This window comes from Aotus nancymaae, unplaced genomic scaffold, assembly GCF_030222135.1.
Source record: "Aotus nancymaae isolate 86718 unplaced genomic scaffold, 86718_ANA_hifiasm-v0.15.2.pri h1tg000003l, whole genome shotgun sequence".
Classification (NCBI taxonomy): Eukaryota; Metazoa; Chordata; class Mammalia; order Primates; family Aotidae; genus Aotus; species Aotus nancymaae.
The window spans coordinates 35245807-35262535 of record NW_026988414.1 but is presented as its reverse complement, the minus strand read 5'-3'; the positions used below and the strand labels follow the sequence as shown (position 1 = coordinate 35262535).

The 16729-nt window shown below is 47.4% G+C and overlaps 1 protein-coding gene across 2 annotated transcripts in view; it reads right to left on the bottom strand.

Moving 5' to 3' along the window:
* FBXO10 (F-box protein 10) overlaps positions 1-16729 on the bottom strand; it is a 60756-nt gene that overhangs the window by 6189 nt on the left and 37838 nt on the right. For both annotated transcript variants that reach the window (XM_021671514.2, XM_021671515.2), the window contains exons 4-9: positions 14116-14265; positions 11056-11192; positions 6826-6896; positions 4379-4531; positions 3048-3317; positions 106-419 (exon numbers count right to left, since the gene is read on the bottom strand). In XM_021671514.2, the coding sequence (XP_021527189.1) occupies positions 106-419; positions 3048-3317; positions 4379-4531; positions 6826-6896; positions 11056-11192; positions 14116-14265 (1095 nt within the window). The remainder of the gene's footprint in view (positions 1-105; positions 420-3047; positions 3318-4378; positions 4532-6825; positions 6897-11055; positions 11193-14115; positions 14266-16729) is intronic.

Sequence of the window (16729 nt, the reverse complement as noted above, 5' to 3'; positions counted from 1 at the left end):
AGTGCTGAGTGCTTATGGTTCTGTTCTCAGCAGAGGGCATGAGGACTGTCACAGGGCTGTGCCCTGTGTGGGTACCACACGTCACATACATGCACAAATACTCACTTTAGTGTCGGACCTGGGGAGCAGCTGCAGCCCACTGCCTCGGTTGCCAATGATGTCGTTTTCAATGACGATGGTGCTGTCACCCTTGGTGATAATGCCTTGGCCTCTGTTGTCATAGATACCATTACCCCGGAGCTCCACTTTGCACTGGGCCTCAACCTTGACCCCACTTTGCTGGTTGCAGGAGATGCTGTTGTTAGCCACGCGGGTGAGTTGGCTGCTCTGGGCCACAGTGATGCCTCTGTCCCCATTTGCGTGGATCACATTAGTGATAACATGCAGTGCCTCGCTGCTCTGGACATAGAGTCCTGAGGCTATGGGTGGAGGGGTTGGAAAGCACAGGGGGTCCCAGGGTCAGCCCTGACACCACCAGTCAGGAAGAGCCTTCCCTGAATTGTGCACTCCAAGAGAATGGAGTGAAGAGGTAGCAACACTCAGAACCAACCCTTGAGTTTGCATCTTCTAAGCTGATGAAACAGCAGGAGGAAATCCACGTGCGTCAAAAAAACACTGTTTCTTCTGAACGAAGTCCTTGCTCAGTGTAGGCAGGGAGACATGCTGTGAGAAGACTCTCCTCTGGCCTGAGCTCCCACAGTGTGCCTGAATGCCTCCTACATCTCCGCCATCCTACTGCCACGTGTACCTGGCTCCACTGACCTGGCTCACTACTGATTCAAGGTTGCTCATTCCCCCTCTGGACAGGCAGATCTAACCGTCCAGAGGGAATGAGCAAGGTTAGAAGGTTTTGCTTTGCTCTCCTTCCTACACTGAGCTGGAACCTGCCTCCCTACTATTTGGGAAATTTTCTTCTTAATGAAAATTGGGTAATTTTGGAGTAGAAAAACTTATGAAGCGAAATAACATGTGTTAGAAATTTGGGAAAGGAAAATCGATGCCTGGGGTTGTGTATACTTAGAGACACCAGGTGCATGAGGAAAAAAGCCCCAAATCAGCAAGATTACAGCCCCATGGCTTGTCAGGAAAAGAAAGCAGAGCAGCCAGACCTGGGGGAGAAGAGGGGAGGGCTCTGCGGTAGGTCCCTCTGCCCACCACAAGAGCAACGGGGGCTGGGGCTGGGGCAGTGCTGGGGGAGGTCGTGTGGAGGACAGTGGCTGGGACCCTGCAGCAGTGTCTGCAGCCATGAGCCTGCAAGCTCCAGTATCTTGGTGGCACCAGCCTGTTGCTTCTCCTGGCTTGGCTGAGAACAACAAAAAATGTCTATTTGTGAACTTAGGTGGCTTTGCCTGTCGTACTGGACAGACAGCATGGCCACATGGAGGAAACCCTGACTTGGGAGGGGACAGAACTCATTTTCCAAGTAAGTGGGTTGGGGCTGGGCATTATCCATCTCCCTGCCCTCTACCACTACCAGAGGCAAGCACTTACCAGTCCATAAATCTTATTTTATTTTGTTTTAGAGACAGGGTCTTGCTCTATCACCTGGGCTATAGTGCAGTGACACCATCATAGCTCACTGCAACCTCAAACTCTGCTCAAGCATCCTCCTACTTCAGCCTCCTCAGTAGCTGAAACTACAGGCACTCACCACCACGCCCAGCTAATTCAAAATAAATTTTTTTTTCTTAGTAGAGATGGTGGGGGGGTTTCTCTCTCTGTTACCTAGGCTGGTCTTGAACTCCTGAACTCAAATGATTCTCCTGCCTTGGCCTCTCAAATTGTTAGGATTACAGGTGTGAGCCACTGCACTTGGCCCAGGAATCTTTTTTTTTTTTTTAAATTTTTTAAATTTTTTTTAATAGAAATGGGGTTTCTCCATGTTGGTCAGGCTGATCTTCAACTCCCGACCTCAGGTGATCCGCCCGCCTCGGCCTCCCAAAGTGCTGGGATTACAGGCGTGAGCCACCACGCCTGGCTGGAATCTGTTCTTAATAAGCCTTCCTCCATTCCCCACCCACCCCTCCACCCTACCCTCTAACCCCCACCCCACAGTGATTTTGATAATCAGTCAGCTTTGGGAGCCCTGGCATTAAACTACACAGTAATTTTTTTTTTTAATTCAAGAAATATCAAACATCTTCTACCATCTTTTTTTTCTTTTAAGACAGGGTCTTGGTCCTGTCGCCAGGCTGGTATCTCACTGCAGCCTTGAACTCTTGGGCTCAAGCAATCTTCCCGCCTCCTGAGTAGCTGGGACTACCAGATCCAGCTAATTTTTCATTATTTTTATTTATTTACTTATTTTTTTGCGGAGACCGGGTCTTGTTATGTTGCCCAGGCTGGTCTTGAACACCTGGCCTCAAGCTATACCTGCCGCTCCCACTCCCCCACCCCTGCCCTTGGACTCTCAAAGTCCTGGGATTACAGGGGTGATCCCCGGCACCCGGCCTCCATTTTTCATCAGGTTTAAGATAACATAGATTGAAAACACTTTCATTTTCTGCCTCTCTAACAAAGAAAAATCACTGTCAATTAAACCATGATATGCATCTCATGAGAGATGTTAAATTGTGAAAAATGTATCCTAGAATTGATTGAAAGCATGTGTGCCAGAAGTGGGATTTGGTACTGCAGGTACAGGGACACTGAGATAGGTGGGCTTCAGTTCTGTCTCAAGTTCATGGCTTATCTGTGTTGATCAAACAGCCATAACAAGTGCCACTGGGGATGGGGAGGGTCTAGTTCAAAGGAGGAAATAATGAAGTGGTACATTCGCAGCAAGTTTTGAAGTTCAAGTTGGTTTGAGACGTGTGGATGGGAAAAAGGAAATTTCAGGCGAGAGAAATGTGTGAGTGAAGTCAGCAGGTTAGGAGGCAGGAAATAATGGATTCAAGTTTAGTGAGTAAATGAAGGGGGCTTGGATATCAGGCAGGAAGAAGTGGCTGATAAGGCCTGAGGGCAAGTTGGGATCAGTCTGCAGAAGGCCCTTAAGACAGTGAGGAGCCATGGAAAGTTCTTGAGCAGGGGCTGAGGGGTACACTCACCTCCATTGTGATTAATACTGTTAGACTCAACAAGAGCTATGGTGATGGGCCGGCGCAGTGGGTCGTCCTCCTTCTCTAGCTCTGTCTCCCAGAGGATGGTGTCCCCATCCTCGCTGAAGTTCTCTTGAGCCCTATGGCCTCGAGGTAACTCGCTGGAGCCAAACTTCTGGTTAAACACTGCCACTCCATACAGGCCATTGTAGCTGACGTGGTTGCTGGTAACGTGGGGGAGGCTGGACGACATCATCCACACACCACAGCCCTTGTTAGCTGGACAGTGAGAGGAGCTGGTCACCAACACTGAACTCAGGTGAAGTGGCACCTGAATCTCCCTTAGAGGGGAAGCAAAAGCCACTAGCCCAGGAGAGGGTCCCTGATTTGCTAATGACCACTGGCCTGGGAGAGTCCCTGATTTGCTAATGACCACTGGCCTAGAAGAGAGTCCGTGATTTGCTAATGACCTCAAACAAATCACTTTATGGCTCTAGCTGTAGACTTCTCCTTCATACAAGAGAGGTCAGCAGGATCAGGTGAACCTCAGAAGCTTGGCCCATTCCACACAGTGTAAAAGTACCCTAAGGACTGTCAGGTCCACATGTCCACATCAGAAGCACATGAACCCATAGCGACAGTGCCAAGGGGGCACCAATCCCTCCCTACATAGGAGGAGGCAGCCTTGGTTTGAATCCCAGCCCTGCCACTTCCCAGCTGTGTGACCTTGAGCAAGTTACCAAACCTCTCTCTGTCCTTCAGTTTTCTCATCTTTCAAATGGGGTTAATAACTGTACCTCCTTCAGAAGGCAGTCATGAGGATTAAATCTGATCGTGCATAGAAAGGGCCGAGCAGAGAGGTGGGCCCGAGTCTTCTTTAATATTATCACTGTATTATTAGAGAGAGAGTCCAGACAGATTAAGGCTCTGCCCAAAGTCACAGAGTGAGTGAGAATAGTTTTCTTCCTGTTATTATCTTGTTTTCCCATTATATTTTCAGTTCTCTGGATCAAAAGAAAGGATGAGAGAAGTTAGATGCATATGTACCAGGGGTTAAATGGTCCTGTCCTTAGACATGATACAACTCCTGTCTTTTGCTATTTTAAATGGGGCTAAAGCTTTCTGCTTTGCTAACCCCATGGGGTCAATCTGGACTACAAAGTGATTTATAAGAGGTTCTTCATTCTGAGAGGGCCTGGGTGACTGGGACCTGACAGTGCCTGTTCAGATGAGGTCTTTCTGAGGCATGGGGAAAGGCAGTGACCTTCTCAGGACCCACAAGCTGGAGATGGAACCCGGGCTTCCTGCCTCCCTGGCTGGGCTGGGAACATGGTCCTCACCATAGATGGTGTTTCCTTCGATGAGGCCTTTGCCTTCGTCTCCCACGACCACACCATCTGAATAGCCAAAGCAGATGAGGTTACTCCTGAGAACGGGGATCCCTCCACGGCGGATGTCCACACCTCCCCACTGATTCTCACGGATGACATTTTCTAAGGAGAGAGGCAGAAAAGGTGGTCAGTACCCAAGGGCCAGCTCCAATGCTGGCAAATAGAGGACTTGGACAGCTTTGATCAAGGCCACTCCAGACCAGGAGGCCCTGGCCTTACCCTGCTAGCAATTAGCACTCTAAATCTTGTCTGCTGTCTGATATTTCAGGGACTTATCCGCCAACTCCCTTCTCCAAGGGCAAGGCTTGTGTCTATCTCGTGCACTCCTATCTCCCCGGCACCTACTATATTCAATGGCTTTGAGGACTGATGATTAAAAATGAACTAGCTTTGGCTGAGTGCAGTGGCTCATGCCTGTAATCCCAGCACTTTGGGAGGCCAAGGTGGGTAGACTGCTTGAGCTCAGGAGTTCCAGACCATCCTGGGCAAAATGGTGAAACCCTGTCTCTACAAAAATTACAAAAAAATTAGCTGGGTGTGGTGGTGTGCACCAGCTTCTTGGGAGGCTGAGGTGGGAGGATCACTTGAACCCTGAAGGTCAGGGCTGCAGTGAGCTATGATCGTGCCATGGCACTCCAGCCTAGATAACAGACTGAGAACCTGCCTCAAAAAAGAGAATAAACTAGCTTTGGTGAGTGACACTGGTGTCCAAAAAAACCAAACAAACAAAAACAAGGAATCAAAACAAAGTATAGGTCAGGCACAGTGGCTCATGCCTGTAATCCCAGCACTATGGAAGGCTGAGGCAGGCAGATCACCTGAGGTCAGGAGTTTGTGACCAGCCTCACCAACATGGAGAAACCCCGTCTCTACTAAAAGTACAAAATTAGCCAGGTGTGGTGGCGCATGCTTGTAGTCCCAGCTACTCGGGAGGCTGAGGCAGGAGAATCGCTTGAACCCAGGAGGCAGAGGTTGTGGTGAGCTGAGATTGCGCCATTGCACTCCAGCCTGGGCAACAAGAGTGAAACTCCATCTCAAAAAAGAAAGAAAGAAAAAAAAAAAGAATAAACTGGCTTTAGAGTCCTCAGAGGCAGAATGTAGCCATTTACCCAAAAGCCCATGAGAAGGTGCTAGCCCCACCTGTTCTTCTCAGCCTCAGCTCTGAACTCTGACCAGACCTATCCCCTCCTCCTCCTGGGCACCACCAACTCTCAAGGGTAGGTGAAAGAGTCATGGGTCAGACGTGGGGTCTATGACACTGCTGCCCCAACACTGTGGCAGGGAAGAGGCAGTCTCCTGGGACTGAGGCGCAATGGCTGCAATGGCTCAGGAGACTCTGTGTGACTGGCTTCTTCCTGCTTCCATGACCCCACTGCAGGCCCCTTGCACACCATGCTCCAGTCCCACAAGCAATCTCCACTCAGTCATGCCAAGTCTGTTCCCATGGGTGGCCCTACACGGGAGGTTCTTTCCCTGCTCCTCCCAGCAACTCGGGGTCTTGGATTCCTTGTTACCTTCTCAGAAGGCTGCCCTGACCAACAATCCTAAATGCCCACCCAGTCCAACTATTGCCTTAATTATCCACAGAGCACTTGTCATTCTCAGATAGGATGCTTTTTGCTCATATACGTAGGCTTTTATTTATTCACTTCCTCTCCTAAAATGTCAGTGGCTGAGAGCCTTGTTCACTGCTGCCCCTGCAGCTCCTGGAACTTGGCCTACAGCCTGCAGCTCCTGGAACATGTCTGATCAGAGTTCAGTCAGGGGGATTCGCTGGACCAGTATTTGTGGAAACTCTTTCATATTCCAGGCGTGGCTCTACTCTGCGCTAAGGCTACACAGATGTACCAGACAGACTTGACTGTCACCTTCTGGAATTTACCACTTTATAACAGAGGAGACTGACACCACAAACCACTCAGCAATTAAGTCAAAGGCCCTAGAGAGGAGGTATCCTGGGTATGGTAAGTGTATCTATGTACGATGGGGAAGTCAGGGAAGGCTTCCCTGAGGAAGTGACACTTAAGCTAAGACCCAAAGGATGAGCAGGGTTTAGCCAGGTGGAGGTTTACAGAGCAGGCAGAGGTCCATACAAAGACCAAGAAGAGGGATTCGGACAGGTGGTTGGGCATCAGTGCTTCTGAAAGTGTTCTGTGAGCCACCTGGTGAGAACCTATCCACTCTGGGCCTGGAAGGAGCAGACACCCGCTCTGTTCTGAACCTTCCTGTGAGATGCACGGCTACCATGTAGCTGGTATCCCTGAGCTCTGGCCCACTAGTAAGAGAAGGAGGCCACAGTCTGTGGGGGTAAAGGAGCAGTGTGAGGTCCTGAAGCTCAGGGGTGATGGGAGGGGACCTTGGCCTGGCTGCCAGGTGCCGGGCAGTTCCATTCATACCTGTGATGAGGCCTTTGCCATTCTCATTCACTGCTATGCCGGCAGCACGGCCCTTGAAGATGTGGTTCCCGCTAAAGTGGAAGGAGAACAAAATAAAGAGGTGAGCCCAGGGGACCAGTGTCATGCTTCCAGGAGCCTGCCTTCTTTTGTGGGCCTCCCTATGGCTCAAGTCCACAGGGGCATAAAAGCATTTCCTAAAGTGTTTAGCTGTCACTGGGACAGCCTGACAAAAAACTAAACCCCCAACTATGCTATATGAGCACAGTGATATCCAGTTCACTGTAGCCTCACTTGACTGTCATCTACATCTATGACTTTTTTTTTGAGGTCTTGCTCTGTTGCCCATGTTAGAGTGCAGTGGCATGATCTCAGCTCACTGCAACCTCCACCTCCGGAGTTTAAGCAATGTTCATGCCTTAGCCTGGATTACATGTGTGCACCACATCCAGCTAATTTTTTGTATTTTTAGTAGAGACGGGGTTTTGCTATATTGACCAGGCAGGTCTCAAACTCCTGGCCTCAAGTGATCTGCCCACCTCAACCTCCTAAAGTGCTGGGATTACAGGCGTGAGCTACCGCACCTGGCCTTATATGTATTTTATCCAATTCTCAAATGTTGCAACCAGAAAATGTTTACCACTTTTTTTTTTGAGATGGGTTCTTGCTATGTTGCTCAGGCTATCCTTGAACTCTTGTACTCAAGTGATCCTCCCACCTCAGCCTCCCAAGTAGCTGGGACTAGCGGTGTAACTGACCCCTGGTATATTTTTAATACAAATCTCACCTCCAAAAAAAATCTGTGGCCACTTGGAGAAGTGTGTGTGTGTGCGCGCGTGTGCATGTGTGCGCGTGTGTGTGCGTGTCTGTGTGTGTGTGCCTCTGTGTGCTCGTGTGTGTGCATCTGTGTGCATGCGTGCGTGTGTGTGTGTCTGAGTGTGTGCGTGTGTGTGCGCGCGCGCACGTACGTACATGGGGCAGGCAGAATAAAGAGACAGGAGGAATGAGGAAACATTTAGAAGAAGGGGACAGATCAGTGTACCAAGAGCCCAGATGGGATATTAACTGCAGAGGAGCAGTTGAGTCCTGTGCTTCTTTGCATCCAAGGAAAAAAGAGAAACATAATCGGTTATGTAACTTTCTGTTGCAAAACTATATGCTATGGTTTGTCTCATCCAGGCCATTTCAGGGATCTCCAAAGTTGTATCCTGCTCCAGATTCTTACCTCTCATTGCAAAGAAATGAAGGAAAGCACAACCTAGGCTGGGTGTGGTGGCTCACGCCTGTAATCCCAGCGCTTTTGGAGGCCGAGGCGGCAGATCATTTAGGGTCAGGAGTTCGAGACCAGCCTGGCCAATATGGTGAAACCCTGTCTCTACTAAAAATACAAAAATTAGCCAGCGTGGTGGCACACGCCTGTAGTCCCAGCTACTTGGGACAGAGACAGAAGAATCGTTTGATCCCGGGAGGTGGAGGTTGCAGTGAGCCGAGATCATGCCACTGCACTCCAGCCTGGGCAACAGAGTGAGACTCTGTCTCAAAAAAAAAAAGCACATCCTATTCTTTCAAGATGACTATGTTTTAAAAACCCAACACTGATATAATTATGATATTCCTCACCCAAAACTCTTTAATGGTTCCCCAGCATCCCCAAGGTAAAGCACATACTTTTTAGCTTGGTGTATTCATTTCCTATTGTTACTGTAACAAATTACCACAAACTTTGTGGCTTAAAACAGTATGAATTTCTGTCTTTCAGTTCAGGACGTCAGAAGTTCAAAATGGGTTTCACAGGGCTAAAATCAAAGTGTCAGCAGACCTGCGTTTTATCTGGAGGCTCCAGGGAAGAATCCATTCCTTAGCCTTTCCAGCTACTAGAGGCCACCTGTACTTCTTGGGCTGTGGCCTCAATCACTCTGACCTCTGCTTCTGTCCTCACATCTCCTGATCTCTTATTTATTTTATTATTATTAATTTATTTATTTGAGACGGCATTTCGCTCTTGTTGCCCAGGCTAGAGTGCAATGGCGCGATCCTGGCTCACTGCAACCTCCGCCTCCTAGGTCCAAGCCATTCTCCTGCCTTAGCCTCCTGAGTAGCTGGGATTACAGACGCCCACCACCATGCCCAGCTAATTTTTGTATTTTTAGTAGAGACAGGGTTTCCCCATGTTGGCCAGGCTGGTCTCGAATTCCTGACCTCAAATGATCCACTCGCCTCGGCCTTCCAAAGTGTTGAGATTACAGGCATGAGCCACTGCGCATGGCCCCTGCTCCCTTAATCTGATTCTCCTGCTTCCTTCTCATAAGGGTCTTGTGGTTACACTGGGCCTCCCCGTATAATCCAAAATAATCTCCCCTCATCTTTCTCCAAGGTCCTTCACTCACTCACATCTGCAAAGTTCCTCCTGCCTTGTAAGGCAACATATGCACAGGTTTCAGGGCCTAGGACATGGATATCCTTGGGGCCATTATTCTGCCTATCACGCTTGGCATTCAAGGTCCTCTGGCATCCAGCAGCAACCTACCTTTGCACTATCCCTCTAGCATCTCATGCCTGGACACACCACATTTCTCACCATTTTCTCAGACATACCCTGAATTTCACTGCCTCTGACCCAGAATGCCTTTTCCCTGCCAATAGAACCCTATTTATCTTTCAAGCACAACTTAAATGTCAGCTCTCTGACATGCTCAGCTGAGATCACGGCTGAGCTCCTCTGGGCAGTCTGCATAAACCCCTATTAAAGCGCTCATTTTGGTGAGTCTTCCATCATGGCTGTGTGAGTATGAGTCTCGGGCATGAGACTGTAAACTCCACGGAGCAGGGGCTGTTCCTGCAGAGGTTGTATATAACTGCCCCCTTATACAGAGTAGCTGGAATGTGTGTTAAATGAACAGCACACATACATACAAATACACACTCTTCTGGTAAGGCAATAATGCAGAAGAAGAGAAAGAGCTCTGTGACCACTAACTGTTTTTAGTAAGCTGTAACAGTGAAAAACAGGATTATATTCCATAATTTTTGAACCAGCAATTAGGTCTGGTTCAAAAATTATGGAGTATCAAAATACTGGAATGTGGTGAAACTTTCCAAAGTAATGAATGTAAAGGCCATGCAACAACATGGAAAAAAGTACCTATGGAATAATACAGGGGGTGAAAAATGCTCTGAATATATTTGTGCCCATTAAAACCAGCTATTCTCCTAAAGCATGGACATAACCGTGTGAGTCTTCTGCTCAGAGCCTTTAATGAGTCCCTGCTGTGTAGAAAGAATAGGCTTTCCCGCCTCAGCTTGGTCTACATAAGGCCTTCCTCACCTGGCCCAACCCTTTCTTTCCATCATTCCTTTCCACTCTGCTGTGTGGCACAGATGGTCTGCTACAAGGACGTTAAGGGTCATGCTGCAGTGACCAAAGGGCTCAAGATATTCTGGGACCATCCCAATTAAAAATATTCTATACTATTGTCACACCATGTCAGATTTTTTCTGAAGCCACAGTGGATGGTTTGCTAACCCCTCAGTCTGCTGTGCTCTTCTGCCTTTGCTCATGCTGTTCCCTTTACTAGGATCGTCCACCAACCCCTCCCTACCTCCATCTCCACGAGTCCAAGTCTTACCCATATTCCAACATCCAGCTCTGATGCTACCTCCTAAATGAGGCCTTCCTAGTCAGACCTCCTCCTAGTCAGAATGAGTCTGTCCTTGTGGTACCACTCTGACAGCATTATCACAGTCTGCCTATACTAGAGCTGGGGTGGCAGACAGGGTCCCAGGACTGCCACTGCTGCTTCCCACCTATCACTTCTATTAGTCCCTGACCACAGCACGCTTTCATGCTGAGGCCAGGTGCAGCGCCAGGATATTCACACAGCATCCCCAGTCACCACTATCAACTAACTGAAATTGTTAGGTGAGTTGAACTCTCTGTTCCATCCCTGCCTTGGTGTACTTCTGTGTCCATTTCTCCAGGATAGAGTAAGCTCCCAGGGAGCAGAGTCTGCCCGTGTTAGACGAGCTCAGTAGTGACTGCCGAATAGCATGCCTACACAGAGTTAACTGGAAGGGCACATAAACACAAAAGCAGCTGTGTTACTGGGGTGGGATGATAGTGAAGTCTCTTCTCTGCTTGCGTCTGTACAGTTGTTTCCATAAAGAGTGTTTTCGAATGGAGGAAAGACAGGGAGGAGGTTAACGAAGATGAAGGAGGGAAACAGCAGCACACACCTCACGATGGGATTTCCGTGGTACAGGATGTAAATGCCAGCCTCCTTATTGGAAAAGATTTGATTGTTCCGGATGATGCCTTTCCCATTGCCAAGGACGACAATGCCAGAGCGAAGGCCATGGTGGATCTGGTTACACTGCAAGTGAAAATGAGACACCACAGAAGCTGGATCAGACATGCCAGCAAGAAGCAGAGTGCCCAACTGCCGCCTACACAGCCAAGGTGGGATGAACACAGTGGAGAAAATGATGTCACTGTAAGATCCCTAGCCCATGACAAAGGGAATGGGCCATGCTGGTGCCCTGCCCTTCCCGCACCAGTACACACATCAAAACCTATAACGGAGACTATGAAGTTTGGAGTCTTCACTGCCCAGCCTCTTAGGACGGCTCTCGCTCTTCACCTGCAAGGCAGCCTACTGAAAGTTTTGGAGCCTCTAACGAGTCCCCCAAATGCACAATCATTTGGCCAGGCCATACCTTCCAGGGTCCAGGGAGGCCACCTCTCAGGGAAGGGCAACATCCCAATGCAAACAAATGTTGGCCAAGTGCATCCAGAGAGGGGTCAGAGTCATTTGACTTCTAGTCCTTTCTCATTCAGGGAAGGCCAGTGCAAGGATGTAGACACCAGGGGGCCAAGTTGTCCCACTGGGCATAAGGTTTTAGGCATCGCCAGGATGCCTAGCGATATTCTTTTTTTTTTTGGTAGAGACAGGGTTTTGCTTCATTGCCTAGGCTGGTCTTAAACTCCTGGCTTCCAGTGATCCTCCCATTTTGGCCTACCGAAGTGTTGGGAATGCAGATGGGAACCACCACACCCGGCAAGATATTCATTTCTAATATCTCTTTGTGTGAATGGGGAAACAGGCCCAGGATTACATAGTATGTCTGTGGAAGAGCCAGATCTGGAACCTAGTTTTTCTCTTTCCCATTTCAGCTAGTTGCTTTTGCACAGTGACTTAATGTTTTTAGATTAGAATAATAATAAAATTATCTCACTCTAATTGTTAATTTATAGCTGAAGACCAATTCTATACTCTGTAAGTTGGGAAGTTAGCTGCATCTCTTCCAAAACGATTTCACAGAAATAAAATTCTAGTTGGCTTTCAAGTGTTTTGTGCGCAAATTCTCCTTATTCTTACTCCTTTCAGATTTCTCCTGAAGGATTCAGCAGGCTCATCAGGGCAACCACTGCCTAAGAGAAGTCCCGTACAGGGCTGAAAAGCTCTGAAGGGAATATGTAGTGGCGTTTCCATCCCTACACCCTTTCACAACGCCAGGACTAAAATGTACCACTCCCCTCCCCCTTCTACCTGCTGTCCCTCTGTCCTCGGAAAGGAGACCCCTCTCATCTCTCTAGCCAGAATGGCAATAATTTCCTAATCCAAGGCCATGCATCAACTACCAGCTGCATGGCAGAAACACAGTGAGGGGAAGGGATTGGCAGAAGACACTGGCTAGCTGTGTATATTTTCTTTTTCTTTTTTTTGGGACAGGGTCTTGCTCTGTTGCCTAGGCTGGAGTGCAGTGGCACAATCATGGCTCACTGCAGCCATGACCTCCTAGACTCAAGCAATTCTCCCACCTCAGCCTCCCAAGTATCTGGCACTACAGGTGTGAGCTGCCATGCCTAATTAAAATTTTTTTTTTTTCTGTAGAAGGGCCGGGTGTGGTGGCTCACTCCTGTAATCCCAGTGCTTTGGGAGGCCAAGGCGGGCAGACTGCCTGAGCTCAGGAGTTTGAGACCAGTCTGACCAACATGGAAACCCTATCTCTACTGAAAATACAAAAATTAGTCAGGCTTGGTTGGCACATGCCTGCAATCCCAGTTACTCAGGAGGCTGAGGCAGGAGAATCACTTGAATCTTGGGGGCAGAGGTTGCAGTGAGCCGAGATTGTGCCACTGCAATCCAGCCTGGGTGACAGAGCAACATTCTGTCTCAAAAAAAAAATTTTTTTTTTTTGTAGAGACAAGGTCTTGCTCTGTCACCCAGGCTGGTCTCAAACTCCTGGACTCAAGTAATCCTCCTGCCTTGACATCCCAAAGTTCTGGGATTACAGGCGTAAGCCACTGTGCCCAGCCTTTTCTCTGTATCTTCATAGGCAGTCAAGATATAATGGATTTAGACATCAACCCTGAGTCAGACTGCCTGGATTCAAATCCCAGCTCTGTCACTAGGTATAGGACTTTGGGCAGGATCCTTTGCCTCTTTGTGCTCTACGTCTTTACTGCAAAACAGGGATAATAATAATTCTTCACAGGGTTCTGTAAGCATTAAATGATAAGTAAATATCTACAAAGTGCTTAGAAAGGTATCTGGCATATAATAAGCATCATGCATTAATGGTAGCTACTATTTTTTCAAAATAGTACCATAAAAATTCTGTTACATTTCCCAACTTGTGGGAAATCTGTCTCTCAGTATACATGTAACAAAATTTCTCCCATACCCCACAAATCTGTGCAAAAACAAAACAAAAAACCCCCAACTCCCAAACCTGCCTCTCAGGAAAAGCCAGAGCAGAAAAAGATCTGGTCTCTAATGTCACTGGCCACATATTCTAGGATTTTAAGTGGTTTTCACACTGGTAGAAAATCAGACTCAATTGGCCTCACAATATCCATGAAAAAAATAATCTTGAGAACTAAATATACTAAATGTCCTTTTACACAAATGAATAAACTAACTTGGGGTTTGCTGATGTTGTTTCTGTTTATTTTTGAATCCAAGTGTCTTTAGGATAGACATCATTGTCTTTCTCCTTATCAAACTCAAAGCCAACCACAGCACATGAGAGCTGAGGGCCCTGTGAGGTTTCCCTGTCTTTCTGGTTCTCCTCTTTATTAATGGGGAGATGGCCAGAAAATGACTTGTCCAAAGTTACTGCTAATACAGAGAAAGACAGACAGAGTCACAAGGAGACACAGAAGACAGAGCAGGAGCTACCTGCAAACAAGAAGCACATAAATACAGGGCAACGTGTATTTAAATGTCCTCAGTAAAGGTTTCTGAAAACCAAGAGGCACTCTGAACAGGGAGGGAACACAAAGAACAGTACCAGTATGAGTGGGTTGGACTTTTTCCGGATGTCTACGCCAGCCTCTGCATTGTGGTAAATGTTGTTGCCGGCAATCAAGCCACCACCCTCCAAGCGAAGAAAGATGCCTGACGCTCGGCAGCGGTAAATGTCATTCCTGAGCATGACAATCTAAGCAGAAAAGAGAAAGCCATTTATTTTCCTGTCACAAAGATATTTTCAGAAACCCCTGGGGGAAACACCTGAGTCTTTTCCTCACCACCTGATCCATGCAGTTTACCCCGCAGGTGAGAGAAACGCCTCAATGCTGGCACAGCCATGCGTCCACGGTGTGCTCCCAGGACACAGCCATCTCTAGGCCCCACCTGGCTTTGCCCTGCAGCCTCCTTACCAGCCTCACATTGTTTTTTTTTGTTTTTGTTTTTGTTTTGAGACAGGGTCTTGCTCTGTCACCCAAGTTGGAGTGCAGTGGTGTGATCTCAGCTCACTGCAGCTTCCACCTCCCAGGCTCAAGTGATTCTCCCACCTCAGCCTCCTGAGTAGCTGGGACTACAGGCTAATTTTTGTATTTTTGTTTATTTTTATTTTTACTATGCATGTGGGCTGGAATAATTTTGTTTTTAATTTTTGTATTTTTTATAGAGATGGAGTCTCACTATGTTGCCCAGGCTGGTCTGGAACTCTTGGGCTCATGTGATCCTCCCAAATTGCTGGCATTACACATGAGCCACCATGCCTGGCCCACATTGGTCCTTTAACTAGAACCCGGATCAAAGCTTGGCCCTGTGCTCCATACTCAGAACTTGCAAGCAGCATACCTGGATGATGGGACAGAAAGGATACTTAAGGGAACATGAGATTTAGTGGTCTTCAGACTCTATATGCACTAAGGTTGCATGAAGATTTCCCCAGGGATCAAGGGTGCAGCTATCTTTTTTGTTTTTTTTTTTTTTTGGTGAGATGGAGTCTTGCTCTGTCGCAAGGCTGAAGTGCAGTGGTGTGATCTCGGCTCACTGCAACCTCTGCCTCCCGGGTTCAAGCCATTCCCAAGTAGCTGGGACTACAGGCACGCACCACCACATCCAGCTATTTTTTTTGTATTTTTAGTAGAGATGGGGTCAGGGTTTCACCATGTTGGCCAGGTTGGTCTCGATTGCCTGACTTTGTGATCCACCCACCTCAGCCTCCCAAAGTGCTGGGATTACAGGAGTGAGGTACCGCACCTGGCAGGGGCAGCTACTTTTAATAAAATAAAGTTCCAGAACCACCACTTCCAATGCCCCTTCACTAAAATCCACCTGTCTGAGACAGCGCAGAGAGTAAGGTACCACACAGGTTCTCCTCTCCCACCTTTCCTTCCGCTTTATAAAACAAAGGCCTGTTCTTGCACATCCTGAATCTTTCATGGTGTATCATCCTGGGGTGGTAATTACTGAGCCTCTAAACTAAGGGATGATTACAAATGCTGGTATAAGAAAACCTCCTTCAAACAAGGTACCATAACCCAGCAACCTGCTACTAAAGGAATGTATTTCCAATTACATTTTCTTTTTATATTTAATAAGTACAGTTGCCTCCCCATATCTGTGGGTTCCGCATCCAGGGATTCAACCAATTGTAGACTGAATATACATTATTAAAAAATAATCATAACAATAATAAACATTATTTAAAAAAAACAGGCCAGACGCAGTGACTCATGCTTGTAATCCCAGCACTTTGGGAGACTGAGGCAGGCAGATCATTTAAGGTCAAGAGTTCAAGACCAGCCTGGAAAACATGGCAAAACCCTGGCTCTACTAAAAATACAAAAATTAGCTGGGCATGGTGGTGGGTTCCCGTAGTTCCAGCTACTCAGGAGGCAGAGGCAGGAGAATTGCTTGAATCAGGGAGGCAGAGGTTGCAGTGAGCCAAGATTGCACCATTGCACTCCAGCCTGGATGACAGAGTGAGATCCTGTTACAAAAATAAAATTGAATTTAAAAATCCAGTATAAGAACTATTTACATAGCATTTACATTGTATCGGGTATTATAATTAGAGATGACTGAAATATGGGAGGATATGTGCAGGTTATGTGCAAATACTACACCATTTTATATAAGGCTTTTGAGCATCTGTGGATTTTGGCATCCTGGAACCAAGCCCCCACGGATACCAAAGGATGACAGTATATAAAAAATCTGTAATACATCTATCTATGCTGTCTTAAACAATTATAGATCAATAATAAAATATATTATAAATTGTGTACTACTACTAATATATTTCATTAGGATAAAATTCTGTGAAGACTGAAGTAGAACAAGAGTATAAATTGTAAGGTTTCAGTTTCTGCTTAGGATGAAGGAAGTAGAAAGAAGATAATATATACAAACATAACCTTTCTGGAACCCATCAGAGCTGAGGCTGCAGGACAACCAGCTAGCCTGAATGCTACAGAGACAGGTGCCTCCAAGGAGATGAGGCCTGAGCACTTGCCTGCAGAATGCAGGGCTCCTGGGGCCACGCACGCCAGTAAGGAGAACTCAGCTAACATTTCTGATGCATTGTTAAAGACCAGCTGTGAACTACTGTGAGTACAGAAACCCTGGGAGTAGCTGCATCTGCTCACTTCTCTGTGGACTTCACTAGG